Source organism: Rhinatrema bivittatum, chromosome 3 (genome assembly GCF_901001135.1).
Source record: "Rhinatrema bivittatum chromosome 3, aRhiBiv1.1, whole genome shotgun sequence".
Classification (NCBI taxonomy): Eukaryota; Metazoa; Chordata; class Amphibia; order Gymnophiona; family Rhinatrematidae; genus Rhinatrema; species Rhinatrema bivittatum.
In genome coordinates this window covers 368,116,334-368,134,496 of record NC_042617.1, presented here as the reverse complement: position 1 = coordinate 368,134,496, position 18,163 = coordinate 368,116,334, and the positions used below count along the sequence as shown (strand labels likewise).

General features: G+C 42.2%; 1 protein-coding gene across 3 annotated transcripts in view; it reads left to right on the top strand.

Moving 5' to 3' along the window:
* LOC115087855 (cytochrome b5 reductase 4) overlaps window positions 1-18,163 on the top strand; it is a 248,272-nt gene that overhangs the window by 156,056 nt on the left and 74,053 nt on the right. For all 3 annotated transcript variants that reach the window (XR_003855634.1, XM_029595499.1, XM_029595498.1), the window contains exons 12-13: window positions 11,833-11,982; window positions 14,170-14,308. Coding sequence is in view for 2 of the 3 variants with exons in the window: in XM_029595499.1 (XP_029451359.1) it covers window positions 11,833-11,982; window positions 14,170-14,308 (289 nt within the window). In the remaining variant the exon portion in view is untranslated. The remainder of the gene's footprint in view (window positions 1-11,832; window positions 11,983-14,169; window positions 14,309-18,163) is intronic.

The following is an 18,163-nucleotide window of genomic DNA, read 5'->3' as shown; positions in this document are numbered from 1 at the left end:
TGAGTTAAGGCTGGGCCCTGTTTTAAATCCCGGAGTAATGGGAATGCCGGAGGGCCCAGCACAGGGAGTAGAAATACTATCTCCCCCTGCACAAAGGGCCTCTACTTCTAGAGGGAATATAGAAACATCGGGGGAATCAAAAGGACAGCTGGAGGATCAAGTCACTGTGCTAAACTTACTGCGCCCTGCTATTCCTAGACCCACTGAGATAACCTTGGACTCTATCTGGGGAGCTATAATGGTATTGGAGAAATCAATTGCCTCATTAGTCTATGTTACTTCAAATTTAATGGGTAAATTTCAAACTGTGGAAGCCAATATTTCTTTAAATACTCAAAAAATCACAACACTGGAATCTAAAGTTTCCCTCTTGCAACAAAATCAAGAACAGTTGATTAAATCGGATCTAATACAACAACAAAAACTGGAAAATATGGAGAACTCTATCATATCAAAATTTTGCGTATATTAAATGTTCCGTCTTTGATGTGGATACCTCCTTTGGAAATGGTTAAATAACGGAAGTATTAAAAATTCCTAAAGAAATGATGCCTACCATAGCCAAGGTATACATGATAAAAACTGTAGATACGGAAAATCCTGAACAGATTTCTGAACCTGATTTGGATCTGACTCATTTCCTGGAAACATCAATAGAAATCAAGATAACTAGATGAGGAACTTTATTTCTACAATGTGTTTTTGCTCAAGACAGAGAAATGCTGTTGAAGGCCTTTTTTTGAAATAGAACATCTCAGTTTTTTGGCCAGTTGGTTTGGGTTTTCCCAGACATTACACACTCTACCCAGGAACGCAGAAAAAAATTCTTATCTATGTGAGCTGAAATAGTGGGTATGGGGGCCAGGTTTAATCTCAGGTTTCCATGTCAATGTGTAATGAATATGCAGGGTGTAAAAAATGTATACTTTGAACCTGAACAATTGCGTAATTTCTTAGATGCACGTAACTCAATATCTCCAGATAATATTTTTTTCTCTTTTGATTACAGTATGTAATGAAAAATGATTCATGATAGCCTCTAAATCCTGCAAACTTTATTTCTTTATTAGAATCCGCTTAAATATTTCTAATCTTGGAATTTCTTTATTTCTTTAATATTACATAGCAGAAGATGACTTAGCAGTTAGTTAAATTATGTTAATCATAATTTTTTTTCTTTTTTCTCCTCTTTTTTTGTTTATGTTTATGCTTATTGGAAATGTAAACTGCAATTCCTATTTGTATTTTGCCTTTTAGTTACCTGTAATTTTGGTAAAAATGCTATAAATAAAAATTAAAAAAAAAAATAAAAAATCCAGAAGTAATAACATTCAAGGAAGCATGGGTTAAGCACATAAGATCTTTAGTTGAAAAGAAGTGATAGGAAAGCCAGAGATATATAGTAATGTTGGCAAAAAAAGACCAAATGGTCCATCCAGTCTGCCCACCAAGCTTCCTTTGGTAACATCTGATGTACCGTGCAGATTATCCTCATGTTTCTCTTAAGGGTAGTATCTGCCGGTCTGTGCACTTATCCCCAAGCCTTATGATAAGGCTAGTAATATTTATAATGAAAACCAAGCAACTGACAAATCCATAAAAAATGACTGCTAGCAATATTTTTATTGGGTGAGGAGCCTTCTTGACAATTCAGATAATGCTGTTTGGCATGTTTTGCTTTTGGGCTTGCCCATAGAAGCAGTCCTGCTCTTTTTCCTTTGTCTGCATATCTGTTCCCCATACGGTAAAAGTCAGAGCCCGTGTTGGTTACTCATAATCCAGTTCCCTCCTCCCCCCACTGTCAAAGTGGAGAGCGATGTTGCACTTGTATCAAAAGCATCAAGGCTTATTGGTTAAGGATGATAATCCCCATGCCTTTTGTTAAGGGTAGTAACTGCCACCAAGCAGATTACCCCCATGCACCCTTTTCTTCATTTTTTTTCCACAGTTTTTATCCCATGCCCCTTTGAATTCTTTGAATTTTTTGATCTTCACCACCTCCTCCACAAGGGCATTCCAGGCATCCACCACCCTCTCCGTGAAAAAATATTTCCTGATGTTGGTTCTGAGTGTACCTACTGGAGTTTCATTTCATGGTGTCTAATTCTACTGTTTCCTTTCCAACAGAAAAGGTTCAAAGTTTGTGCATCATTTAAACCGTTCAGGGATCTGAAGGTCTGCATCATATCTCCACTGCTCCTCTTTTCTTCCAGGGAATACATGTTTAGGTCCTTCAGCCTCTCCTCATAAGTTATCCGATTGAGACCCACACCATTTTGGTTGCCCTTCTCTAAACTGCCTCCATCCTCTCTATCCTTTTTGAGATGTGGGCTCCAGAACGGAACACAGTACTCCAGGTGTGGCCTCACCAAAGACCCGTACAAGGACATTATCACATCCTTTTTCATACTGGTTATTCCTCTCTATGCAGCCCAGCATTTTCCTGGCTTTAACTATCGCCTTGTCACATTGTTTCGTTGTCTTCTGATCGCCATAAACTATCATCCCAAGGTCCTTTTTTTGGTCCATGAACATCAGTCTTTCACCCACATCACATAAAGCTCTTTTGGATTACCGTATCCCAGATGCATAACTCTGCACTTCTTGGCATTAAATCCCAGCTGCCAAATCTTCAACCACTCTTTAAGCTTTCTTAAATTACTTTTCATACTCTCTACTCTCCTTCAGGCATGTCCACTTTGCTGCGGATCATAGTATCATCTGCAAATAGACAAACTTTACATTTTATCCTTTCTGCAATGTCTCTCACAAAGATAATAAAAAGAACCGGTCCCAAAACCGAACCCTGTGGCACGCCACTTAACACAGTTCTGTCTTCAGAGTAGGTTCCATTTACCATTACATGCTGTCTCCTGTCAGTCAACCAGTTTGTAATCCATGCCACCACCTTGGGGCTCACTCCCAAGCTTCTCATTTTATTCACAAGCTTCTTATGTGGGACCATATCAAGCTTTGTTGAAATATAAGTAGATCACGTCAAGTGTTCTTCCTTAATCCAATTCTCTAGTCACTTAGTCAAAAAAAAAATCTAACAGATTTGTCTGACAGGGTCTTCCCCTGGTGAATCCAAGCTGCCTCCAGTCCAGCAACCCACCCTAATGTAGATTGTTCACTATCTTTACCTTCAGCAGAGTCTATATTAATTTCCCACCACTGCAACTTCAGTGGTGGGAAATTTCCCACCACTGCAACTTCAGGCTAACTGCCTGAAGTTTCCAGTCTCCTCTCTATCACTCTTGTGTAGCAGGACCACCACTACTCTTCTTCAATCCCATGGCACCACTCCTGTTTCCAGGGATCTATTGAACAGGTCTTTCAGCAAAGCCGCCAGCACATCTCTGAGCTTCCTCAGTATCAGAGAAGTGGTCTATAGAGTTGTTATGAGTATGAAAAGCACACAAAGCTGCACCGCTATGCCACTATTTTCTTTGTGCTCCCAAGTATCTCTAGAGCCAACCCTTTAAATTTGCTACTCTCTCTTCTTCAGGATGCCATAAAGGTGACGGGATCACCCACACTTGGTGCTTCCTGTAAACAAGATGGCGGACACATAGTATTGCATTCAGACAACTTTTAACAGGATAGTTTTCACATGTGTGTAGTGGCAAAATCTACCTGAATGTTATCCGCTTTGATGTGCCTAAAAAGCAGAATATAAATCAAATAAATAAGGGGTAGCTTTAGTGGATAATACTTAAAAAGTTGCAAGTATGAACAGAGTTCAGTTACCTCAAGCTTAGAAATTCACCTGAATGGCCTGGTCCATTTTATTTTATTTTATTTATATATATATATATATATATATATATATATATATATTCTTCCCTTCAGGCACTTCAAATCAAATTATATTCAGGTACTGTAGATATTTCCCTTATCCCCCGAGGGCTTACAGACTAAGGGTCTCACTTTCTAAGCATTTTTCTAAGCATTTTTCCCATTGATGTAGAATGGGAGAAATGTCTTATTTCTTAGCATCTATCTACTCAGATGAATACAGAACCAGTGGGTTATGCACATTTATTTATTTATTTAGACATTTTTTATTAGTCATTCCATGCTCATTAACCAACAAATGGAGATGGAATAAAGCTGACATCACAGTGGGTATATATAGTGTGTGTATGTAGGTATGTGTGTGTGTGTGTATATATATGTATATACTCTTGCAGTGACAGCCTGCCAGTATTCTCCGTCTCTAGCAGATGGTGGAAGTGCATATCCCTACTGGGGATTGCTTCAAGTTTTAGAAGGAGATGTAAAGGAAATTTAATTCACCCCGCTCTCCTGCAGAGATACCAAATGGTTCATCCCCCCAGTTGAGAATTCCTGAGGTTATTTCCGTGGTCCCTCAGATGAATGCTTTGGTCCAGTAGCTGGTTTTCTCAGCCAGGGTGGACTTAGCTGTTAAAACAGCTGAAATGCAGAGGGTGCAGGAAGCCGGGTGCGGCAAAAACGGTATATGTGCTCTCCTACCGCAACCGTAGATCATCTCTACTTAGCTGGGAAAGGCTGAGCTCAGGTAAGGCTTTAAAAAAAAAAAAAAAAAAAAAAAAAAAGTAGAAGTGTTTGCAAGGCTTCCCCCTTCCTCTGGTCTTCGTGCTTGGTGTGCCGTTCCAATGTTTGTTCCCAAACCTGAGGGATGTGGGCAGCCTGACAGATTGAGTAGCCCTTGTGGGCTAGTCCCTGCTGTTAGGCTGTTCTCTATACGCCATGTGGTAGGCCCTGGTGGTGTTTTCACTTGCCTTTTCCTGAGTGTTAGGCTGCCCTTTTCAGGGCCATTGCTGCATGCAACTGCGTCTGGCTGTGTATCCAGGTTATACTGTTAAGCACCGAAGTACACCTAGATCGGCAGCAGGTCCTCCCAATAGGAATCCGGACATGGATGATGAGTCCGATCCTGACTCTCTGGAGGATGGGAAAATTCCACTGGGACTGGAACCCTATAGGACTATGTTGCGGTTCTTTAATAGAGATGAGTTACTGCCTCTGATTTCCCAGACATTAAAGATGCTGGGAGTAGCTGGGGCAGATTCCAATCTGTGATTCCATTTAGGTTTCTTTGCGTAAAGCCTCTTATTTTGTCCCTGTTATGGAGGCCATTCAAGAATTGATTGATCTTGAGTGGGGGGCTAATTTCAAAGGGGGTTGGGTTTTGGAAGGCCTGTACCCCCTGGATCCAGTGGTGAGAGAGCGTTTGCGTTTTTCAAAAATAGATGCGCTTGTCTGTGCCATCTCCAAGCAGACGACTATCCCCGTGGAGGGAAGAGCGGTCTTGAAGGATGTGCACGATAGAAGGATTGAGGCCATCCTTAAGCAAGCATTTGAAGTAGTTCAATAATCTTGCAGATAGCTTCTTCTTGTTCACTGGTGGCTCACTCTTGTTTACTTATTTCTCAGGAGGTCGATGAATCTGGAGTGAATTCCTGGGCACTTATGGAGCCAGCAGATGCGGGCTGTGATTTGGTCCGCACCTCAGCCAGAGGGGTGGCTTCGGTAATAGTGGCCAGGCATCAGTTATAGTTGAGAAATTGGTAAGCCAATGTGACCTCCAAATCTAATCTTATGAAATTTCCTTTTAAAGGCTCGTTCTTGTTTGAGATTGAGTTGGATAAACTAGCCAGTAAGTGGGGCGAATCCCCGGTTCCTCAGTTGCCAGTGGATAAGAACCTGTTGCTGCTCCCCTTTGGTATGAGGGGTCATCTCATGGGTTCCAAGCTGTTTCTACAGAAGGGTGACCTTTAAGAGGACTCGGCCTTTTGGTAGGTCTCAGTCTTTTTGTTCCAGACAGCCGAGGTGGGCTGCCCAATGAAGGTTTGTTAAGAACATAAGGACATGCCATACTGGGTCAGACCAAGGGGCCATCAAGCCCAGCATCCTGTTCCAACAGTGGCCAATTCAGGCCATAAGAACCTGGCAAGTACTCAAAAATTAAGTCTATCCCATGTTACTGTAGCTAGTAATAGCAGTGGCTATTTTCTAAGTCAACTTAATTAATAGCAGGTAATGGACTTTTTCTCCAAGTACTTATCCAATCCTTTTTTAAACACAGCTATACTAACTGCACTAACCACATCCTCTGGCAACAAATTCTAGAGTTTAATTGTGCGTTGAGTGAAAAAACTTTCTCTGATTACTTTTAAATTGTTGACCCATCCCCAGGAATAGGAGATGGGGGGCGCCACTTTCTTTTATCAGAGATGGGTCAAAATCACATCAGACCAGTGGGTCCTGGAGGTGATATGAGAGGAATATGTGCTGGAGTTTTACATTGTTCCTCGGAACGTGTTCATGGTGTCTCCCTGCCACTCCCCGTAGAAGAAGCAGGCAGTGGAGTGTACATTGTCAAGGCTCCTTATTCTGAGGGCTGTGGTTCCAGTGCCCATTTCTCAAGAAAATACAGGTCGATATTTCATTTATTTCGTTGTGCCCAAGAAAGAGGACGCCTTTCTTCCCATCCTGGACCTCAAAGGGGTCAACCGTCATTTGCGAGTGACTTGTTTCCGCATGGAAACATTGCGCTCAGTGATAATGGTTGTGCAGTCGGGGGAATTTCTGATCTCTTTGGACCTGCCCGAGGCCTACCTGCATATTCCCATCTTAGTTAGAGCACCGTTGTCTGTGATATGCAGTTTTGAGATGCCATTGTCAGTTTCGAGCACTGCCTTTTGGTCTGGCTACCACACCCAGAACCTTTTCCAAGCTTATGATAGTGGTGGCAGCAGAGTTGAGAACGGATAGGATCCTAGTACACCCGTATTTAGACAACTGGCTGATTTGGGCCAAGTATCTGGAAGAGAGCCACCTAGTGTCCTGCAAGGTGATTTCCCTGTTGCAGGAGCTTGGCTGGGTGGTGAAGAAGTCTTCAGCCTTCTCAGTTGCTAGAGTATCTCGGTGTTCAGTTCGACACGAAGTAGGGCAGGATTTTCCTGCCGGAATCTCGTATTCAGAAGTTGATGGTGCAGGTGTGTCTGATGAAAAATATATGTCCAACAGTGTGTCCTATCTGTAGGTACTCGGTTTGATGGCAGCAACCCTGGAAGTGGTGCCATAGGAGAGGGTGGATATGTGTCCTCTTCAGTGCTCCCTGCTGTCTTGTTTGAGCCCATAGTCTCAGGTCTATTCGATTCGGCTCCACCTGTCGACGGAGGTCTGCTCTCAACTACAGTGATGGTTACAAGTGGATCATCTAAGAAAAAGGGAGTTTCTCTAAAATCACCGGACTGGTTAGTACTCGAGAGATGTGAGCCTCCAAGGGGGGTTGGGGTGCACAAGGGCGCTGGAGTACAGAAGAGTCTCTCTGGAACATCAGATGACTGGAAGCCCAGGCGGTCCAGTTGGAGTGCTTGCAGGATTGAGTGGTCTGGATAATGTCAGACAATGCAACGACTGTGGCTTACATCAATCGGCAGGGAGGAAATAAGAGCCAGCAAGTATCGCAGGAGATAGACCAACTTATGGAATGGGCGGAAGTGCATCTTCAGGAGATCTTGGCCTCGCACACTGCAAGAAAAGACAATGTGTGAGCAGACTTTCTCAGTAGGGAGAGTCTGGACCCAGGAGAATGGGTACTGTCAGATGAGGCGTTTTTAGCTAATAGTGGATTGCTGAGGCCTTCCGTTTCTAGACCTACTGGTGGCTTCTCGCAATGCGAAAGTTCCTAGATTCTTCAGTCGCAGAAGAGATCCGAAGTCCTTGGGTATTGATGCTCTTGTGCAGGAATGGCCAGAGGACAAGCTGCTTGCATGCCTTTCTCCCATGGCCCATGTTGGGCAGAATGGTTCAGATGATCGAGGGTCACAGAGGGATGGTGCTTCTGGTGGCACTAAATTGGCCCAAGAGGCCATGGTATGCGGATCTGTGAAAGCTCCTAGTGGACTCTCTCCCCCACCCCCCCCTTCGATTTCCTGCACACAGGAATCTGTTGCAGCAGGGATCTGTTCTTCACAAAGATCTGACTTGTTTTGTCTTTTGGTATGGCCCTTGAGAGGGCTCATTTGCTGAAGCGTGGATATTCTACTGCAGTGATGCCACCTTGCTATGAGCGAAAAAGTTCTCCATGTCTTTAGCTTATGTGCAGGTTTGGTGAGTGTTTGAGGCTTGATGTGAAGATCGAGGTGTTCTTCCTCATTCAGTTAAATTCCCACTCATTTTGGAATTTTTGCAGGATGGATTGAGTAAAGGGTTGGCCCTTAATTCCTTAAAGGTACAAGTAGCAGTTCTTGCCTGTTTCAGGGGTCAGGTGAATGGTGGACCCTTATCAGCTCATCCAGATGTGGCCCGTTTCTTGAAAGAAGTGAAACATCTGTTTCCTTCCTTGCATTTACTTGTGCCCTTATGGAATCTTAATATGATTTTGGATTTCTTAGCAGGCCTACGTTTAAACCAATGTGTAACCTTTCCTTGCGGTTACTCACCTTGAAAACGGTGTATCTTGTGGCAAATTGTTCTGCGTGTCGAATTTCCAAGCTACAGGCCTTGTCTTGTCAGGAGCCATTCCTCTGAGTGACACCAGGGGTGACACAGCTGCATACTGTTCCTTCCTTTTTGCCAAAAAATGGTCTCAGATTTTCACTTGAATCAGTCAATTTCCCTGTCGTCTCTGGATAGGGAAAGAGATGCGGAGAAATATCGCCTGTTGCAGCCCTTGGATGTCAAGAGACATATCGTGAAGTACCTGGAGGTTTCTAAACTTTCTGGAAGACAGATCGCCTGTTTGTCCTCCACAGTGGTAGTAAACAGAGCAAGCCGGCTTTATGGGCTACAGTAGCTCGCTGGATTAAAGAGGTGGTCATGGCCGCATTCATGGATGCTGAACAGCCGATGCCTAGTCATGTTAGGGCTCATTCCACTAGGGCTCAGACAATGTCATGGATGGAAGTTAGATTGTTGTCTCCCGTCGACATTTGCTGAGCTGCAACATGGTCCTCCTTACACACCTTTTTCAGGTATTGTCGTCTGGATGTGCAGCCCCGAAAGAACACAGCCTTTGCATGTGTGGAGTTGACTGAACCGCGGGCAGCCTTCCGCCCTATTCAGGAGTAGCCTGGGTACATCCCACTGGTTGTGGATTCATCTGACTAGAAGCTAAGAAATGAGAAATTACTACTTAGCTGATCATTTCCTTTTCTTTAGGATAGTCAAATGAATCCAGTTTCCTGCCCTTGGCTGCCAAATAATTGTGCTATGGTCCTGCATGGTTACATGTTCCAGGGGCTACTGATAAGTGTTAATACATTTTTTTCAGAGCTCAGGGTTTCCTGTTGGCTGAGTACTGAAATGGTTACCTGTTATTGAACACGTTTTTGCTAGTCTGTCTACAGTTGGCTTTTGAAGAGAATACTGGCAGGGTGATGTCACGGCAGGAGTATATATACTATGATGTCAGCTTTGCTCCATCTCCATCTGCTAGTAGAGGTGCATAAACCCCTTGGTTCTGGACATGGCTGGGACAACGGGATTAGGCGCCCTAGACACCTTCTGCCTTGTGCTGCCATCCCCATTAGGGGGTGCCAGCCATGTGAGGCTGCGAGCTGCGGCATTGTGGCAGCAAAGAGGAGTAGAGATTGCCAAATATCCACTCCTCTTTGGCGCTGCTGCTCGCAGCTCCACATGGCTCGTGCCCCCTAATGTTCGGCACCCTAGGCCCAGGCCTAGTTTGCCTAGTGCATCCGCCGGCCCTGGTTCTGAATTCATCTGACTATCCTAAAGAAAAGGAAATTATCAGGTAAGTAGTATTTTCTCAGTAAATCACCTTAGTTTGTACCTGAGGTAATGGAGGGTGAAGTACTTGCCCAATGAACCCAGGTTTGAGTTTTTGACTAGGCTTAAAGGAGATAGCCAGTTTTTTAGTTAAGTGTCTTACCCACCTAAAAATAAATTCTGTCGGAAAAAGGTAGTGTTATGGAATCCTGTGATATCTTTCTAAATATAAAAAAAAATGTATAGATTATTTTAATAATTTTTGGATGATATGAAAGAAAACCATTTGCAATGTCATTTGTTATGTGATGATAATGAGATTTGGTTTATAAAATTCCTTCTTGTATTTTTGTGTTAAGAAATGACAAGCTAACATCCATATTATGAACAGCAATCTGTCAGTGTTTATAGTGCTATGGTAAAACTATGGAGATACAGAATAACAGTAATGTTGACCTATTAGCTGCTAAAATCCAATGTGTACGCATTAATTAATTTTACCTTGTCTTAACTACTTGAGCTATCACTGCAAGAGCAAGCTAATGCTCTGACCTTTTATAGTCAGCAGGGAGCCCATAATAGCTTCATTTACATTCTCCTTGATGTGATATGATGTCCATGTTCATAGTAATTTCACAATGGAAAAAACAAAAATTGTTCATGTTTGCCCATAGATAAAGACACTACTTAAATTTAGACATTAGTAGGTTTCTTTTGGTGACACCATGTCCATGGTTATTCTCCTTGGCAATTCTACTCCTATCTGAACACACCACTAGTAACTGGCATTTGTGTGCATTGATGTAGCCACTCTTTGCCATGGAAGGTTTGGGCACTAATTAGCCCTTGATGCCCTTAAGGTGTCTGTGACCATGATCATTTTCTTCTTGAGAAAAGAGCGAGAGAGCCTGTCATGGTTAATAGATTGCTATTAATGCCAGTTTTTAAGTTCTCAAAGACGCTATCACAGTGAAGATATACATATTGACTGTCCTAACTCTGAGGATATATAACCATTTTTTTCCAACTTTTATTTGTCAAACAGATTTTTAAACCTTAATTTCTTGAAAATCTTAAAACCTAAGGTTTCAGAAAACAAAGGGCTAGATTTTAAAAGCCCTGCGCATGTAAATCCTCCTGGATTTACGCGCGCAGGGCACTCGCCTGCTGGCACGCCTATTTTGCATAGGCCGCCGGCGCGCGCAAAGCTCTGAGACGCGCGTAAGTCCCGGGGCTTCATAAAAGGGGCGGGAGGGAGCGTGTCCGGGGTCAGGGGGCGGTCTGGGGGTGTGGTGACGGTTTGGGGGCGGGCCGGGAGGGTGGTCCCGAGTCCCCCGGCACTGCGGCCTGTGCCAGGGGATGCGAGGCGGCATGCGCAAGTTACGCCTGCTTCAAGCAGGTGTAACTTGCCCAACAAAGGTGTGTGGGGAAGGGATTTAGATAGGGCCAGGGGGTGGGTTAGTTAGGGGAAGAGAGGGGAAGGTGGGGGGACGCGGAGGGAACGGAGGCAGGCTGTTCGGCTCGGCGCACGCAGGCTGCCGATTTTGCGCAGCCTTGCGCGCGCCGACTACGGATTTTATAAGATACGCGTGGCTACGCGCGTATCTTATAAAATCCGGTGTACTTTTGTTCGCGAGCGGTTACTTTTTAAAGATCTACCTCAAAGGTTATTAATTTAGGCTGTTTTCTAACTTTCTCTGTATTCTAAATGCAAATTGTACAGGGATTTCCCCCCCCCCCCCCCCCCCCATTGGAACCGATTTTCTGTTTTTAGTTTCTTTTTCAACAATCACTGAACCAAATTTGGTAGATGGGAAAAGCAAAAAATATGTGTGTGCCAATTTACAGGGAAAACTGAGTTGTAATTCTTGTCATTTCAGAAACTGATAATTGAAATTTCACATAGAAACAATAACTATTTTGGTTTCTTTAATTTGAAATATGTTTATTAAATTAGCAGAAAGGAAAGTACAATTTCCAGAATATAACCAACAATATAACGCAGAAAACCATGCTTTTCCCTAAAAATAAATAAATAAATAAATGCATTTCTCTTGCTGGAGATTTCATTTATAGCTTGAATTTACAGTCTGACTGCATTGTTTTTAGGTACAGAAATAGTGAAGCCATATACACCTGTATCTCAAGCCTTACTGGATTCCAAAGAATTCTTACTCCGTGACAATAAATATATTTACTTGATGATTAAAGTCTATCCAAATGGAGAGTTCACACAGGAAATTGACAAACTTCAAATAGGTAAGTAGCTTTATTTTCCTAATTTTTGCCCTGTATTCTAATGCCTTTAAGAGCAGGGTTCTTTCATGCTTCAATCTGAAATACTTACTTAGTATGGCTTAATGATTCTCTCCTTTAGCTGCGTCTCTGGAGAGGATGATTTAGTATGCAAACCCCTGTTGAGCCCTGTTAAGATTGTTTACAAACAGGCTGATACAATACAGTGCATTCCGTTTGGACGCACGTTTTTGACGAGCTAGCTTTACCCCTTATTCACAGGCTGATTCAGTAAAAGTCGCGGGAGAGCGGGCGAGCGCACAGGCCACTTTGCTGTGCACGCGATTCTGTATTTAAATGAGGGCCAGCGGTAAAAAGAGGCGCTAGGGACACTAGCGCGTCCCTAGCGCCTCTTTTTTGACAGGATGGGCGGCTGTCAGCGAGTTTGACAGCTGACGCTCAATTTTGCTGGTGTCGGTTCTGAAACCCACTGACAGCGATGGGTTCGGAAACCGGATGCCGGCAAAATTGAGCGTCCGGTTTTCAACCTGCGAGCTGTGGGCCGATTTTAAATTTTGTTTTTTTTTTTAAAATTTTTAATTATTTTTTACTTTGGGACCTCCGACTTAATATCGCCATGATATTAAGTCGGAGGGTGTACAGAAAAGCAGTTTTTACTGCTTTTCTGTACACTTTCCCGGTGCTGGCAGAAATTAACGCCTACCTTTGGATAGGCGCTAATTTCTGAAAGTAAAATGTGTGGCTTGGCTGCACATTTTACTTAGTGAATCTCGCGGGAATAACTAATAGGGCCATCAACATGCATTTGCATGTTGTGGGCGCTATTAGTTTCAGGGGGGTTGGATGCACGTTTTTGACGCGCTATAACCCCTTACCTGAATAAGGGGTAAAGCTAGCGCGTCGAAAATGCGCGTCCAAACGCGGGTTAACAGTGCGCTTCGCCGAAGCGCACTGTACTGTATCCGCCTGTTAGTAAGGGGTAATAGCGCGTTGAAAACAGGCGTCAAACCCCCTTCGAAACTAATAGCGCCCGCAACATACAAATGCATGTTGATGGCCCTATTAGTTATTCCCGTGCGATTCACTAAGTAAAATGTGCAGCCAAGCCCCACATTTTACTTTTAGAAATTAGCGCCTACCCAAAGGTAGACGTTAATTTCTGCCGGCACCGGGAAAGTGCACAGAAAAGCAGTAAAAACTGCTTTCCTTTACACCCTCCGACTTAATATCATGGCGATATTAAGTCGGAGGTCCCAATGTAAAAAATAATAAAAAAAAAAAAAAAAAAAATTAAAATCGGCCTGCGGCTCACAGGTTCAAAACTGGATGCTCAATTTTTCCGGCGTTCGGTTTCCGAACCCATGGCTGTCAGCAGGTTTGAGAACCAACACCGGCAAAATTGAGCGTCTGCTATCAAACTCGCTGACAGCCGCCGCTCCTGTCAAAAAAAGAGGTGCTAGGGATGCGCTAGAGTCCCTAGCGCCTCTTTTTACCACGGGCCCTCAGTTAAATACTGAATCACGCGCACAGGAGAGTGGCCTGTGCGCGCCTGAATCGGCCTGATTGTTAATGAAAGTGAACGAAGAGGTCCACTGAGTTTGACTTCTTTCCTGATTCTCCCATATCACAATGCAGAAAGTGGCAAAGTGAAAAAAATAACTCACACCAGTTTGTCGATTCTTCCACCATTTCACCCAGTCCTCCAGGTCATTGAGACTTTCCTAGTTCTTCATCCTGAACTCCCCTCAGCTCACCCAGACCTCCTATCCAACCAAGAGCAGAGAACAAACAAGTCTGATATCAGTTGCGCTACATAATCAGCAAGTGTATAATTGCATGAATAAGTTTCCTAATGTATTCGCATAAATCTCATGAAATAGTAACTTATGCATAAAGCAAATTACCATGCATAAAGAATAGCACAGCTTAGTAATCATTCTGCCTTTACGCATAAAACATTTGAGTTTCTAACTGTATTACAGGAAAAGTAAAACCATTTGATATGTGTTTCACTCACTGGCTATGGTATTTCTATACTTTGTAATCTTAGTTTAGCGTCTTATTTAGTATTTCTTTCAGAAAATTGTTGTAATTTTGGCTATTGTTACGTGCAGTTGCTCTTCTGATTTGCATGTAAATTCCGTAATGTAAAAAATTTTGTGATTAGTTTCATTCATTTTTTTTTTATAGGAGACAATCTGTTTGTAAGCAGTCCTCAAGGTAACTTCAGGAAGTCTCTGCTTCAAGAAGTAAAAGATCTCTTTTTATTGGCAGCGGGCACAGGATTTACACCAATGGTTAAACTACTGAGAAATACTTCTAGTTTCAGGTATGTGTTAAAAATATATATAGAGAGAGCACCAGACTGCAGAAAAAAAACCCAAACAAACCACAGGGCCTATTTTCTCTGCCCATTCTTCTCCAATACTGCCGTACTTGATTTCTGATCTTACTCTCACTTCCCCACCACCAAGCTTTCTCTGTGCTTGCCCATGCTTTTTAAATTATCTTGCCATTTTTATCCTCGTTGCTTCTATTGGCAATTTATTTAATCTATCTACCACCCTTTCTGTAAAGTCATTCTTCCTTATCGTGCTCCTGGATCTATTCATATCTGTCTTTATATTTCAGTCACAAGTTACAGAAACCTTTTGATGTGTTTTTACCTTTTGATGTGTTTGTCTCGTATTCCTGTCCCCATCACAAGCCCTGTGAATCTCACCTCAAAGGACTTGTAATGGGGAGCCTGCATTGTTCTGATTATAACACCACTGTCATGTTTCCATTTGTATTTATTTTTCCTTTCACCAAAAAGCAGTTTTTACTGCTAGATTTATTTTAAGCTTATTTTCATTTGGAATTTAGCATTTATTTCTAAGAAGATATTTTAAAGGGAAATATCTATACATGACCTATAAATATCAATTAACATACAGTTTAAAAGAAAAACCACAGAAATGTGTATAGAAATAAAAGCCCTCAAAGAAAAGAGGGATCTAAAAACACAAGTTATTAAACACAAAAAGCCTCAAGAATGTCAAGAAAAAAAGGTAGTTAACACCCAGTCTTAAAAAAACATTAATATTGATTCACACAGCAGTAAAGTTGATATCATTTGCTATGTAGCCTCACTCCCTCCTCACCTCCCACTAATAATGAAGCAGTGAAAATAGAAAATATCAAGAAGAGGAGCTAATAACAGGTTTGGGTTTTGTCAAAGGAGGTAAACAGCTTTCACTGGAACTGGACCTCACATTTACATGGAGATTTCAATTGACTGGGTAAATGTATCATCTGGACACGCTACAGAGATAAAGTTCCTGGATGGAATAAATGATAGCTTTATGGAGCAATTGGTTCAGGAACTGACGAAAGAGGGAGCAATTTTAGATCTAATTCTCAGTGGAGCACAGGTTTTGGTGAGAGAGGTAACGGTGGTGAGGCCGCTTGGCAATAGTGATCATAATATGATCAAATTTGAATTAACGACTGGAAGGGAGACAGTAAGCAAATCCACGGCTCTCGTGCTAAACTTTCAAAAGGGAAACTTTGAGAAAATGAGAAAAATAGTTAGAAAAAAAACTGAAAGAAGCAGCTACAAAAGTAAAAAGTGTGCAAGAGGCATGGTCATTGTTAAAAAATACCATTCTAGAAGCACAATCCAGATGTATTCCACACATTAAGAAAGGTGGAAAGCAGGCAAAACGATTACTGGCATGGTTAAAAGGGGAGGTGAAAGAAGCTATTTTAGCCAAAAGATCTTCATTCAAAAATTGGAAGAAGGATCCAACAGAAGAAAATAGGATAATGCATAAGCGTTGGCAAGTTAAATGTAAGACATTGATAAGACAAGCTAAGAGAGAATTTGAAAAGAAGTTGGCCATAGAGGCAAAAACTCACAGTAAAAACTTTTTAAAATATATCCGAAGCAGAAAGCCTGTGAGGGAGTCAGTTGGACCGTTAGATGATCGAGGGGTTAAAGGGGCACTTAGAGAAGATAAGCCCATCGCGGAAAGATTAAATGATTTCTTTGCTTCGGTGTTTACTGAAGAGGATGTTGGGGAGGTACCCATACTGGAGAAGGTTTTCATGGGTAATGATTCAGATGGACTGAACCAAATCACGGTGAACCTAGAAGATGTGGTAGACCTGATTGATAAACTGAAGAGTAGTAAATCACCTGGACTGGATGGTATACACCCCAGAGTTCTGAAGGAACTAAAAAATGAAATTTCAGACCTATTAGTAAAAATTTGTAACCTATCATTAAAATCATCCATTGTACCTGAAGACTGGAGGATAGCTAATGTAACCCCCATATTTAAAAAGGGCTCCAGGGGAGATCCGGGAAATTACGACCGGTTAGCCTGAAATAGTGGAAAGTGTTCTAAATATCAAAATCACAGAAGATATAGAAAGACATGGTTTAATGGAACAAAGTCAGCATGGCTTTACCCAAGGCAAGTCTTGCCTCACAAATCTGCTTCACTTTTTTGAAGGAGTTAATAAACATGTGGATAAAGGTGAACCGGTAGATATAGTGTACTTGGATTTTCAGAAGGCATTTGACAAAGTTCCTCATGAGAGGCTTCTAGGAAAAGTAAAAAATCATGGGATAGGTGGCGATGTCCTTTCGTGGATTAAAAACTGGCTAAAAGACAGGAAACAGAGTAGGATTAAATGGACAATTTTCTCAGTGGAAGGGAGTGGGCAGTGAAGTGCCTCAGGGATCTGTACTGTGACCCTTACTTTTCAATATATTTATAAATGATCTGGAAAGAAATACGAGTGAGGTAATCAAATTTGCAGATGATACAAAATTATTCAGAGTAGTTAAATCATAAGCAGATTTTGATAAATTGCAGGAAAACCTTGTGAGGCTGGAAAATTGGGCATCTAAATGGCAGATGAAATTTAATGTGGACAAGTGCAAGGTTATGCATATAGGGAAAAATAACCCATGCTATAGTTACACAATGTTAGGTTCCATATTAGGTCTACTACCCAAGAAAGAGATCTAGGCATCATAGTGGATAACACATTAAAATCATCGGTTCAGTGTGCTGCGGCAGTCAAAAAAGCAAACAGAATGTTGGGAACTATTAGAAAGGGAACGGTGAATAAAACGGATAATGTCATAATGCCTCTGTATCACTCCATGGTGAGACCGCACCTTGAATATTGTGTACAATTCTGGTCGCCGCATCTCAGAAAAGATATAATTGCAATGGAGAAGGTACAGAGAAGGGCTACCAAAATGATAAAGGGAATGGAACAGCTCCCCTATGAGGAAAGACTAAAGAGGTTAGGACTTTTCAGCTTGGAGAAGAGACGGCTGAGGGGGGGATATGATAGAGGTGTTTAAAATCATGAGAGGTCTAGAACGGGTAGATGTGAAGCGTTTTTTTATTCTTTCGGATAATAGAAAGACTAGGGTGCACGCCATGAAGTTAGCATGTGGCACATTTAAAACGAATCGGAGAAAGTTCTTTTTCACTCAACGCACAATTAAACTCTGGAATTTGTTGCCAGAGGATGTGCTTAGTGCAGTTGGTATAGCTGTGTTTAAAAAAGGATTGGATAAGTTCTTGGACGAGAAGTCCATTATCTGCTATTAATTAAGTTGACTTAGATAATAACCACCGCTATTACTAGCAACGGTAACATGGAATAGACTTAGTTTTTGGGTACTTGCCAGGTTCTTATGGCCTGGATTGGCCACTGTTGGAAACAGGATGCTGGGCTTGATGGACCCTTGGTCTGACCCAGTATGGCATGTTCTTATAAAAAGTCCTTTTTAGGCCTAGTAATTTCTTCTAATTTGGCTAGTCTTGCTCATATCTGGGAAAGCTCTAATTCTTCAAGGACAAGCAGGGTGGTAGTCCTCACACATTGGTGATATCACCAGATGGACCTAGCATGGAAAACTTCTGTCAAAGTTTCCAGAACTTTGACTGGGCATGCCCAGCATGTCTTATACCACACATCTACGTGGATTCCCTCTTTCAGTCTGTTTTTTTTTTCCGTGGAGCTTTTGCATTGCGGTGTGAATGAGCTCTTAGTTTTTAATCCCTAAAACTTGTGGAAAACTTTTTTTTTCCTCCCCAATTTTTTTGGGGTTCTTCGCGTTTTATCGACGCCAGGTCCCACTCGGTCCCTCCCGTAGCCTCCTCAGCTAGGTTTC